The sequence below is a fragment of the Aphelocoma coerulescens genome, chromosome 10 (genome assembly GCF_041296385.1).
Source record: "Aphelocoma coerulescens isolate FSJ_1873_10779 chromosome 10, UR_Acoe_1.0, whole genome shotgun sequence".
In the NCBI taxonomy this organism is placed as follows: Eukaryota; Metazoa; Chordata; class Aves; order Passeriformes; family Corvidae; genus Aphelocoma; species Aphelocoma coerulescens.
The window spans coordinates 9,383,379-9,395,560 of record NC_091024.1 but is presented as its reverse complement, the minus strand read 5'-3'; the positions used below and the strand labels follow the sequence as shown (position 1 = coordinate 9,395,560).

The 12,182-nt window shown below is 42.6% G+C and overlaps 1 protein-coding gene across 2 annotated transcripts in view; it reads left to right on the top strand.

Moving 5' to 3' along the window:
* Nucleotides 1-12,182, top strand: part of IGF1R (insulin like growth factor 1 receptor) — a 173,561-nt gene that overhangs the window by 142,369 nt on the left and 19,010 nt on the right. The window contains exons 11-18 of one of the 2 annotated variants that reach the window (XM_069026193.1): nucleotides 3,983-4,269; nucleotides 5,711-5,847; nucleotides 6,152-6,311; nucleotides 7,328-7,433; nucleotides 8,788-8,858; nucleotides 10,154-10,383; nucleotides 10,652-10,762; nucleotides 11,395-11,554. In XM_069026193.1, coding sequence (XP_068882294.1) covers nucleotides 3,983-4,269; nucleotides 5,711-5,847; nucleotides 6,152-6,311; nucleotides 7,328-7,433; nucleotides 8,788-8,858; nucleotides 10,154-10,383; nucleotides 10,652-10,762; nucleotides 11,395-11,554 — 1,262 coding nt within the window. The remainder of the gene's footprint in view (nucleotides 1-3,982; nucleotides 4,270-5,710; nucleotides 5,848-6,151; nucleotides 6,312-7,327; nucleotides 7,434-8,787; nucleotides 8,859-10,153; nucleotides 10,384-10,651; nucleotides 10,763-11,394; nucleotides 11,555-12,182) is intronic. The other variant, XM_069026192.1, reaches the window with a different exon arrangement.

Genomic DNA, 12,182 nt, shown 5'->3' with positions numbered 1-12,182 from the left:
GCCCATAGTAAGGGTTCTTACCAGTATTGATCAAGGATTTCAGTGATGGTTTCTTTTCAGACTCAAGAGTCACTTAAGGAGCTCATTGTCTATAAGGGTTTTGGAGATCAGCAACGTGAGGCAGACAAAGGGTTTCAGATGTGATTTTTCTCTAAATAACCATTTAAGTGCTTGTGTTCCTAATGTGAAGATTTATCTTGGAAATTAAGGGCACAGTCACCTCGCAGAATTGAAACTGGTTTTCTTTTCTCACTGCACTAATTGCAAAGGGCCTGTTTGTTTCCTGGGTCATTGCTGCAGAGAAGTATTAAATATTTCCACTCTCCCACAAAAAACACCTGCTTACATGTTAAGTGGAATTGTAATGATTCTGTGCTGCAACACAGAGTAGATACTACTGAATTAATTGATGATTTTGATCCTTGAATTTCCAATTTATCCTTCAGGTAAGCTGTTGTTACTTTGGGTAATTGGGTGCTGGGGCAGGGCACACAGTGTACAGCTGTTGTGTTACAGTCTTTAATACGCTGTCAGATCTCAGCGGTGCACCCTGTCTCATTCTTTCTCCTGGCAGGGGAAGTCCATGGTCACATCCTGTGTTTAAGAACTCTAAAAGTGTGGCATTGCTGCTCATTGATGCTGGTTCATATCATTCTCCATTGTGATTTTTTTGACCTTTATTCAAGGATGTGTTGAAGTGACTTGTTGGGGTTGAGACTTCGATATTCGCAATGATTCTTAGCTTTATCCAAAAATGAGGAACTAAATGCTGCCTCTCTTGGGAGGTGTGGAGTATCTTACCTGAGCTGTTTGGGTCACACTGAGCATTTGTGCAGTGTTTCCCCAGTGATGGTGAGAACCAGCAGCCAAGATCAGGTACAGGGAAGTTACAGACTCCATGTCTGATCATGATGTAACTCCTGAGCTATGGGAAATCTTAAGATCTGATTTTGGACTTCATGAAATAGCACAGCAGAGAGTTTTGAAAGCCACGTGTCAAGTCTAAACTACTTCAAAGTCTGTTGCAAAGGAGTTTTTTCTATTTCCCCAAACATTTGTAATTTAAAATGTGTTTTCTTCTCCCAAATTTTCTTGCAGTCCTGCCCCCTTCCGAGAAAACTCATAGGACCTTGAACTCAGTAACAAATAAACCAATTCACAGAGAACTTCCTGAAAGCTTGTCCTTTTCTCTTAAATTACTGCCATTAGGGTGTTTTGTAACAGCAGGGGCAGATAAGGGACAATGCTCAGCAATAGTTGCATAGCCAAGCAACTTTTAAGAGACTGTATGTCAGGGAAATTAAAGTTTACGAGCTGGTGAGACGTCTCCATGGGACAAATCTAAGCAGCTTATTACTTGATGTCGATTTTTTTTCTTTCTTTCCCAAGGGAGAAGTTAATTAATGTGTTAATGCAAGCCTCAATAGTAGTATTTGTTTCCAGTGTTCTACCTGTCTCCAGGTTATTATGAAAGAGTTCCAGCATGTAATACAGCATGAAAGTATTTGACTGGGTGGTTTTAAGATTGTTTAAGAAGTCTGTTGATCTAATCTCCTGTGCAACTTCTGAATGACCCCATGTGTATTAGTGCCATGGTGGATTTCAAAAACAGGACTCTGCTTAGTCTTGAAGAGACACTCACAACCAGAGGAGAATAAGTTCATTCTTCAAGGTTTTTGTTTCTCTAATGAGCAGGATGGGACAGGCTCTGTGTGTAGTCTGAGCAGTAACATTAAAATTGCCATGACGTAGGAGAGCAGTGAGCTTTGCTGTTAATAGCCCAAGTTTTTTTTTAATCTTTTTGATTTGATTTTTTATAGTGTTATTTTAAATTTTTCTCTTGCATTTCTTTTCCTTCCTCTCCTTCAATGGAATAGATGATTTTTCGAGTTTTTATCTCTAGAGTTTTCCTTATTTCCTTGGATGCTTGTTTTTTGCCTTTATCTCTGCATTTCATGAATGCAGGAAGCCGCTTGACTGAAAAGCACTGTTATCAAATCTCATGATGTTTTAATTACGTTTGCCGTGTGGTTATCCTGCAGCTCTTTTCTCTTCCTGACACAACTGTAGTTTTCACCAACAAGTTTTGTGTTCCACTTTTTCCCCAAAGACAAGGTAGGGCTGTACTTCCCCCCCCCACCCCCAGATACCACCAAAGAATTGAAGCTCCATGCATCCCATAAAAACAGTGATAAAGTCAGGCCTTTTGGGTTCTTGCGTTGGCACATGCTTTTGTGGTTGATTGAAAATGAACTTTTTATTTTCACTGCTTTAACCACAGAATCTGTGCAAATGTTCGTCAGTTCAGGGCTAGGCATCCAATGTTCTACTGATGAAAAGTTTGTTCTTTCCACTGAGCTACAGCAGTAAATCAATACTCATCCTAAGCAGGGTGAATAGGTTTAGTAACTTCTATAGATACCAGTGTAGACGAGGCACAAATGCTTATATCTCCTATGAAATTGCCTTAACTGACAAGATACTCACTTGTGTGTTGCTTAAAACAATTTGTTGCTAACTTAGGAAATTCTTTCTTGCCTGTTTATTTCTGTGACGTGGTTTACGTGGTGGTTAGAGTGTCAGAATGACTACTCACCATGTAGTAAAGGGATTTTGGAAATTTTTGTAGTGAACTCCTAAAAGAAAAAAATTCATCCAACCTCTGCCAGAAGGTTTCAAAACTGAGTGAGCCTGTTCTTGGCTCTCTCTGCAGCATGCTGCTCTGTGGCTGTGTGTACTCAGATGATATATTTGACAGTGAATTAAGTTCTCCTGTTGAGTCATCTTTCCTCCTGTTGTGTGTTCGAGGGAGGCCTCATTTGCCTGGTTTGTAACTTGCTCTCTGCTAGGGCTGTTGGACTTCATGTCCCTGGTACCTGTTGCACTGGCCAGGTGCTCCATGGGCATTGGTGAAGTCATTTCAGGGATAGGACTCAAGCCTAAATTGGTTTTGTAAGGTAACTCTTCTTACATTCTCCTTTACCTCCCTTGGGGCGTTGCTTTCCAAGTGTGAGCATTCCTGCAGCCCTTGGAGACAGAAGAGCAGGAGCAGTAAAGCCACGCTGCCTGTAGTAGTTGGTGGTCCTATGCAGAGCAGCCTCAGATCTGGGACAGGACCAAGGGACAGGCACAGCATGTGGCTGTAGGGTGTTGGTTACCTGATCCACATGGTCCTAAGAGTATCTTGATCCTTGTCCTGTCGCTCGAGGCTGTCCAGTGCAGCAGTTCCCCAGGCTTGAGAAAGCAATGGTGTGGCTGTAAATCCTCGACTTTTTAACTCTGTTAAATTTCACCCAGATGCCTGTAAGGCAAAAGTTCATTGAACTTTTGGCTCTACACAATATTAGTGCTGAATTTTCTCACATAGGAGGATTGTTCCTTTGCAGAGCTTTTGTGTGGGGTGAGAGAAGTAGAGATACACAGATGACCACCCGAGTGGTGGTAAACATTCATGGCCTTCAGCCTGCCTTCCAAGGTTTCTCCTCTCAGTGCAATACATTCTCATTTCATCACAACTGCAAAGCTAACTCTCAGTAGGCTCAGCTTTGTTTGCTAATCCAGCAAACTTCAAAACAGTTTTTCCCCCCCTAACCTTTTCAACCCTTAGCATCTGATTTTTATTTTAAGCATCAACATTACTGTCATGAAACACAAATCCATGATGCTTACTGAGTAACAGTGGAGCCATTTTTTTCTGTTTGGTTTATTGTGTGAGGTCAGAAGTTTGCACATTCATCTTGGGGTGCAGTGTGAGCTTCAGAGTTTTGGTTGGTTCCCGACCAAAAGAGAGAGAAATGAGATGCACTGACATGTGGCAGGTTCAGATTAAGAGAAAGTTTTCCTCTTGTTTTGCAGTTTTATTTATTAAGCTTTTCTATTAGTTGTTGCCTGTTTTGTTGGGTTGTTTGGCACAGTTTTCCCGAAGCTAGAGAAGTGGGTTTTCTCTAAAGAGCCCTTTTCTGTACCTGTGTCTGCTCCTCAGGCCCGACCGGAAGCGGAGGGACGTGTTCCGAATCGCCAACGCCACCTTGGCCACTCGCAACAGGAATGTGACCGGGACCGACCACTTCACCAATGCCTCTGACACAGAGGAGAGCGAGGTGGAATATCCCTTCTTTGAGACCAAGGTGGATGGCAAGGAGAGAACTGTGATCTCTCATCTCCAGCCTTTCACTCTTTACCGCATCGATATTCACAGCTGCAACCACGAGGCCGACACGCTCGGCTGCAGCGCATCCAACTTCGTGTTTGCCAGAACCATGCCTTCAGGTATGCTCACACAGGGTTCCAGCCCTGCCTTTACTGGGCAGAGATCAAGCTCAGGGGGGACAAGCTCTCCCAAACCAGTTAGAATTACACTGGGGTATAGTAAAAAAAATTCTATGCAGTAGGATAAATTGGAACTACATAGATTTTTTGTTTCAAGTCCTTGGCTGGTGTGTTGTGTGTACTGAGTGATGTGTTTGAGCCTGTGCTGGGAGCTGGAGAAAGGGAGAAGTTGATTGCAGGATAATTAGGAGAGACTTTGTTTCCCAGCAATAGAAGTGAGACCCCCAGACATGGTGGGCTGAAAGGTTTTGTTGCTCAGCTCTGTGTGCTGAATAGAGCCACAGCAACGTTTCTCTGCTAATGTTTGGTTTTGCTGCGTTCACTCGGAACTGTTTGCAGATGTTGGAGTTCTGCTGGTGGGAATGTTTGCCAAATGTTTCTTCTGTCACAGAACGACCATGCATTTGTCCAGCCTGGGAACAGGAGGAATACTGTCTTTCTTTTGTGCCCAATTCCTGGCCTCTAGACTACTTCAAATAGGAAGCATTGAATGCTGTACTTGTCTTTGGGACTTTTGCGGATTGTACTTCTGAGAAGAATAGAGATGATTTTAGTGTAAGCTCATATGCATCCAGCAATGAGCTTCTGACTCCAGCAGATGTCTGGGGATATTGGATGCAGAATGGTAGCAATTTTGTTTTGTTTCTGGAAGGAAAGGCTATCATAATCCAGATCCAGCTGTGTCAGTAAAAAAAAGCAAAAACTATTGCTTTCTCAAGGAAAGAAGGAAGTCTGTGAGATCAGGGAAAAGGAAAGAAGTGTTCCCGGATTTTTAATACATGCCTCTGGAAATTAAAGGCTAAACAATCCTGTGTTCTTCTGTGTCTTTGAGAAGGTGGTCTTTTTTCAGCCCAGACTGACACAGGCTTCACATTCCTGTTAAGTTTTGAATAAGCCACATAAAATTATTAGGAACTATATAAGGATAGAGCAGTTCCTGAATTGCCAGTGACACTCTGTTTTAAATGGAGACAGATCTCCTATGGCTGTTTTAGGAAGGGGCTGTCAGTGGGGCAGATGTTGTGTGTTTACAGCTGTTTGCAGCCATTTGGTGGGAGTAGCTCCCTGCGCTGTTTTGGTGTTGGGGAGAGTTGGGAAGGAAGAATTTGGTGCTGATAAACAGGGGGTTTTTGGCACACAGAGCCCATGCCCGGTGGAGCTGTATGCTCTGCACTGGTTTTCTGGGAACCAGTAGTTCAGACTGAGCTTAATCTCCAGCAGGCCTTGGCCAATGGAGTTTGTTCCCTGGTTTTGAATGGCTCTTGCTGCAGAGCTTCTGCACCTGAAGAATATAATGAATCTTCCATTTTCCTCAACTCTTGCCTCAAGTTCCTGTTTCAGTCATAATGTTCTTCTCATATCACCTGTAAATATTTTACAGAGGGAGCAGATAACATTCCAGGAGCGGTATCATGGGAAGCAAAAGAGGAAAATACCGTCTACCTGAAGTGGTTGGAGCCTACAAATCCAAATGGGCTGATCTTGATGTATGAAATCAAATATGGGCAGCACGGCGAGGTGAGGATTTGACATTACTGCTCATAACTCTTAATTTATACACGAAAAAGGATCTTTCTTAACATGCTTCTGTGCAGTGCAGCACAAACAGAAATTGTGGTTTCAGACACCCAGCACCTGCCAGCATGTCATTACTTCATTTCTTTTATTTTGAATTCTTAAATTCCACGTATCTCTTTCTGGTGTTTGAAGTAAAACTGATCAGGTGGGGCTTTTAGTTATAAAAATGAGCTTGTCCTGCAGCTATATTGCTTTCTTCAGAATGTGAAGACATTAACATGTGCAAATTGCTTTTTTATTCTAGGAGAAGCGGGAATGTGTTTCCAGACAGGAATACAAGAAGCTTGGAGGAGCTAAACTAACTCACCTGAACCCTGGAAACTATTCTGCCAGAGTTCAGGCCACTTCCTTAGCTGGGAATGGGTCCTGGACTGAGCCCATCTCTTTCTATGTGCAGCCCAAATGTAAGACAATGTTTGTTGTCTGTGTTGAATTGGGGGATTATTATCTTTTTAATAATTCCTGATGTTCATGTGACTGGGTGTCTGAGATTCTTGCCTGTGCTCTGAACACTCCTCTTACTTTCTGATGGTTCTTTGAGAACTCTTTTCTGGTCCATTTTTTTGGCAAGTGTTGACAGCCAGGAGGGGTATCTGAGGTGTGGTCCTTTCCTTGCAGCTTTGGGTATCTGTGAGAGGTGCAGCCATGTGTGGGTGTGGAGAACACCCTGCTGTGGCTTCCTGGGATGTGCAGCTATGTTGGGAATGTGATGTTAGCCATAACAACATGGAGCTGGCATGTACGAAACCTGTGGCAACAAGGCAAACCTGCTTTAAAAATTGCAAAATAATAGGAGAAACAAATCATTTGTGTAGATTTTTGGCTGGCAGGTTGACCTGTTCTGAGTGACATTTGATGAAAAAAATGTCCTGATTAAAGGGTGATGCTGGTCCTGACAATGGGAGTCATTTATATTTTGGAAGAACATGACCACAGAAACCCTCTTCAAGAAATTCTGTATCTAGTTGTAGAGCAGATATATCCCCAGAAAACTCCATCTTTTTATCCCTTTTTGGTTTCCTCATTGCTGAACTTTGAACAATGAAGGAAAGAGTAGTGCATGTATGTTCTGACTGTAAGCAGCTGCAAGGTGAACAAAAGGTGGAAAAAAAGGTGAATGTGCAAGTGAACAATTGGGTATTGTTCACTGAGGAATGCAGGTCCTTTAAGCATAACTTGTGAAAACAAAACCCAGACAGACACTGTTCTGTACAAAATTAATGCCTTTCAGTGTCTCCTTTCTTGTTTCACTCATCTGCAGTCAGGGAGGGTTTCCGAGTGTATTTTTCCACATCAGACAAGAAAATGAGAACTTTGATTTCTTCCCTGTATGGAAATACACTGAGTGGGTTTTGAATGTTTCTTTGTTAACAGAGGTTTTATAGAAACCCTGATACAATTGTTTTCTTGTTGGTTGCAGCAGCAAACTATGGAAACTTCCTGCACTTAGTAATTGTGCTCCCTATTGCTCTGCTGCTCATCCTTGGGGGATTGCTGGTAATGCTCTATGTCTTTAACAAAAAGAGGTGAGTTCTATGTGCTGGTGCTTAAACCTGCAGGAGGGAAATTGTTTATTTTCAAATCTTCACCCATGGAGCAAGTTAGAAACTAAAAAGAGAAATGGCATTCAGAGGAGTCGAGAGGCTGAAGTAGATTCTGCCTTGGTGTGGAAAAGGAGGTGGTTTAGAGTTACCAGCATCTGGCTGCTGCTGCTGCTGGAGATATGAAGGGGCTTTTTATTGCAGTATCATGTTTGAATGGGAAGAGGAAGGCTTGTGAGGAACGTATCAGTGGGGCAGTGATGGCACACACCAGACTTTTATAATCAGAAGATTTGGCTGAAATATGGGTCAATATAAATCAAGAAAACTTAGTTCCATTTAGGTTACTCTGATTTTTTTTTCAAATTCTAGAGGGTTTTTTGAAGTCTTTACATCCACTTAAAAAATTATATCCTATCCTGGCCAAGAGCAGTCATTGGGACTGTTCTGTTAATTTGTTTTCCTTAGTTTTGTTTTTCTTGTAACTAGTGATTTTTTTTTTTTTATCTCATTGAAATACATAACGAGAACTTAATGGCAGTACAAATGTTCAGTCTTGCAACTTTCTAGTTATGGAGGTTTTTTTTATTAGTCTCTCATTAATTATGCTCACTGAGTATCCCATGATTTCCAGCTCTAATTCACTGGTAGCACTGCACACAGTGGTACCAGTTCTGCTCAAACCCTCCACAAAGGACTTTGTCTCTGGTGATTACAATACCTGCTTTGCCTTCCTGAGGCTCTCCTACATGAAATTCCTGATAATTTTTCCTTCTTCAAACTGTTGTTCTAGCACAAGAATGTTTGTGAGCCTGTCTCCTGCAAAAGCTCTCAAGGTGTATTTATTATGTTTCTTGTTCTGAAAATCACCCCAGTAAAACTGGGAGATGTGGTTTTAAATAAAAAAATAGAATCACTTAGGAAATAGTTGAATGGAATCCCCCACTAAAAAGAGTCTTGTCTTTTGCTAAAAAACATCTCTCCCACAGCAGAGCTGATGATGGTAAAGTGCATTCTCAGCCACACGTCTCCTGGTTGTATAAAAATATAGCTGCCTTTCTTAAAAACAAGTTTACCCAGCAGCTAAAAGTACCTTGTGTTTACATTTTCCTGGTGCTGATTTGGTAGAGTCCAGAATTCCTGGGAAGCTATTTTGGACTGTGTTCCCATTGAATATGTGAGGTAGATAAGATTTCAGTTTGTACCCTTTGTCTGAAAAACTCCGCATATAGTAAATAATATTCTGTGTTTGAACAACCAGTGGAAAATTTGTAGAAGAGATGGTCTGAAATATACTCAGATTTAAAGATTAAAGAAATCAAACCCAATGTTTCCACAGGAACAGTGACAGACTGGGCAATGGAGTACTTTATGCTTCTGTGAACCCCGAGTACTTCAGTGCCTCAGACGGTGAGTGTGACCTTTCACTTGCATGCTCTTACTGTCGTGTGTTCTGTTGGTGTCTGACTTTGAGAGGTATGAAACTCTAAAAGGCATGTTGTAAAACCACTTCCTCTGTTTTATTAGCACATCCCTGGAATCCACAATTGTTAATACGTAAATGCCACTTGTCTATTGAAGCCAGGGAGTTTTTGAATTGTTTTCCTGTAGTTTTATCTACCTGAGTCTAATTCAAATTCACTAGTTTCACTTTCAGATTGTCACCTACTTTTCCAGTGATGTTTTCGCTGGAATGAAGGAAGAATGAATGAATTTGTGGTCTTTCATATTTGCCCTCTTAAGCTCTGTTTTGCCCTGTTGAAACAAACTCACTACTTGAAGAAATCAGAACATCAGACAAATTTCCTTGAGGTCTCTATTTATGGGTTAGGTTGGTGCTGCTGTTGTAGAATTCTTGCTGGTATAGTGTTTCCAGAAGCCCCCAGGAGACCAGTGGGTTTACTCAGAGTGGCAGCAGACTATTTTACTGTTATTTTTTATAGCAACACCATTAGGGTTAAAGGTCCGTCAGTGTTCATGCTATAATCCTCTATTTTCATCCTGTCATTTCACCCATGCAGAGCATGTGACACAACTGTCCCCTCCTTTGGTGACTGACAGGCAGCAGCATCAGTGAGTACTTGGATGTCTTCTTGCCTGAGGCAGTCCTGCCTCCTGGCAGTCACCTTCTGAGAGCTCTCTTCTGCCTCAGATCAAAGACCTGAAGCAGCAGCAGCAAGTTCTGCCTTTGCTGGTGCAACGGTGTGTGTGCAAGGGATCAGAATAGTACCATGCAAAGAGCTGCTGGATCAGAGTCTGCTTGCCTCTAGTCATAAAATCAGTCTGTTAATAGAGAATACAGCAGACACTAAACTGATGCAGATGATCGAGTGTGTTTGATGCTGTCTGGGAGAATTAGGAGAGCAAGGATTCCAAGAAAATATTTAACCTAAAGCATTGATTTGAGCTTCTTCTCACCCTGGTTTTGTGCTTTCAGGTTCCTTATTTCTATCCCAGTATGTTAGTACTGTAGTGAGGCTGCTTCAAGTCCATGTACACCTTTCTTGCAGATTTATTTGTTTGCCATCATTCCCCTGCCTCTGTATGGGAAAGACCCTGGACTGTTTGCACATGTGGTGCAAGGTCTCAGCATTCTGTGTAGGGTTTGAACACTAAAACTGTAGGGGCAGTTGCTGTTGTGGAGCAGGGAGTGATCACAGCAGGGGCAGCAGTGGAACATCATGGCCTGTTCTCTCTCCCCTCAGTGTATGTTCCAGATGAATGGGAGGTGCCCCGGGAGAAGATCACCATGTGTCGGGAGCTTGGGCAAGGCTCCTTTGGAATGGTGTACGAGGGAATAGCCAAGGGAGTGGTGAAGGATGAGCCAGAGACCAGGGTGGCCATCAAGACAGTCAATGAGTCCGCGAGCATGCGCGAGAGGATTGAGTTCCTGAACGAGGCCTCGGTGATGAAGGAGTTCAACTGTCACCATGTGGTGAGTCCTGAAGATGTGACGAGGCTGTGACTCATCCAGCCCTGGTGCTTATTGACATGAGGCTGTTCTGGGCATGTCTGCCCTGAAGTGGGAATTTGGCTTTTTAGCTTCAACTCTGTGCAGCTTTGTAATATTATTGTGAAACCCCAGTCAGAAAGTGGAACCAAATCTACATTCAGACCTTTCCCACAGGTTCCCACAGGGCTACCTATCAACATGAAAAAATGATAATTAGCTGTACTTGTACTGAACATTTTTCCTCTGCCAGGTTCGGCTGCTTGGTGTTGTTTCTCAGGGCCAGCCTACGCTGGTTATCATGGAGCTGATGACACGTGGCGACCTCAAAAGTTACCTGAGATCATTGAGGCCAGACACAGAGGTGAGTCATGAGTTGCTGGATGTTTGTTTCTTCAGTTTGAATCATCTTGAACAAGACAACCTCACGTTAGAAGCAGCAGGCAATTAGCCTTTCCTGCCCTTCTCCTTCAGACTAAGGACAAAACATGAGTTATTGTGTGATCTCCAACAGCTCTTTCATGAGGCAGTGCAGAGTGCCACATGGGATAGGTCCCTTCTTGTGTCACTGAGTCCTCTTTTCCAGATTTGCATTAGATCTCTTGTCTGATCTACTTTCTCATCAAGATGTTACAGAAATTGGCTGGTTTAAGAACACACGTTAGGATAATTGTTTCATGTTGTGTGTCCTGCCCATTGCCCCTGCTGGAAGGTAAATATCTGTTATCTTAGCTCCTGTGCAAAGTGTCGTGCATAGGCCATCAGTCTAACAGCTAGAATTGTCACCCATGATACAGGGTCTGAAGGATAAAGATGACACACAGGTCACTTGCCACTGAAATCACAGCAGCCTATGCAGAAAATGAGCTCAGCAGCTTTTGCCCTTGATCTAGAAATTCCGATGTGGGTAAATTAAAGGAACAGAACATGAGGACAGTATGTGCACAAGAGAATGAATGTGGTCTGGTAATTTTTTTTGATCTTCATCTTGCTCAGAACAACCCTGGGCAGGCTCCCCCGACCCTGAAGAAGATGATCCAGATGGCGGGAGAGATCGCTGACGGCATGGCCTATCTCAACGCCAACAAGTTCGTACACAGGGACCTCGCTGCCAGGAACTGCATGGTGGCTGAGGACTTCACAGTCAAAATTGGAGGTGGGCTGTCCTGACTCTTACACAGGTCATAGAATCATCCTGGAAAATCAGTGTCTTAGAAGGCTTTTAATTTACTTATTTATTTTTTTTTAACTGAGCTCTAGTTTAAATGTCTGCAGAATAAAATATGTTCCTTGTGAAGACTTGCAGTGATTTAAGACCTGTGAGAAGTTAACACTGAGTTAACCTCTGGAATACCTCTGCTTGCTGTTGTTCCAATGAGGCAAAAGTATAGCATGTGGGTTTAAAAAGAGCTGGTGAGGCAGTGATTTAGGTGCAGGTACTGCAGACATCTGGGTGGCTGGTGCAGTTACCACTGGTGTGTCATTCACATCTCTGTTAATGCACAAAAATAATTCTACCTCCTGTTTATTGATTCAAGAATGAGAATTTTAGGATTATTTTAAATCATAATCTGAGTTGGAAGTGGAATGACTTCAGCTGGGTGCTTTCCAGTCTAAACTGGAGTTCTGCTTCCCAGACAGCTGAATGGCTTTTCTTCTGCTCTGCTGTTAGATCACCAATTTTTTTTTCCTTTTACCATCCCTCCAAAATAGTGTCAGCTGAGTTTTTTCAGTCTTCTCTCCAGAGAGTGTGATTTTAAGCTGTTGGCTGTTTTTGAGTTGTG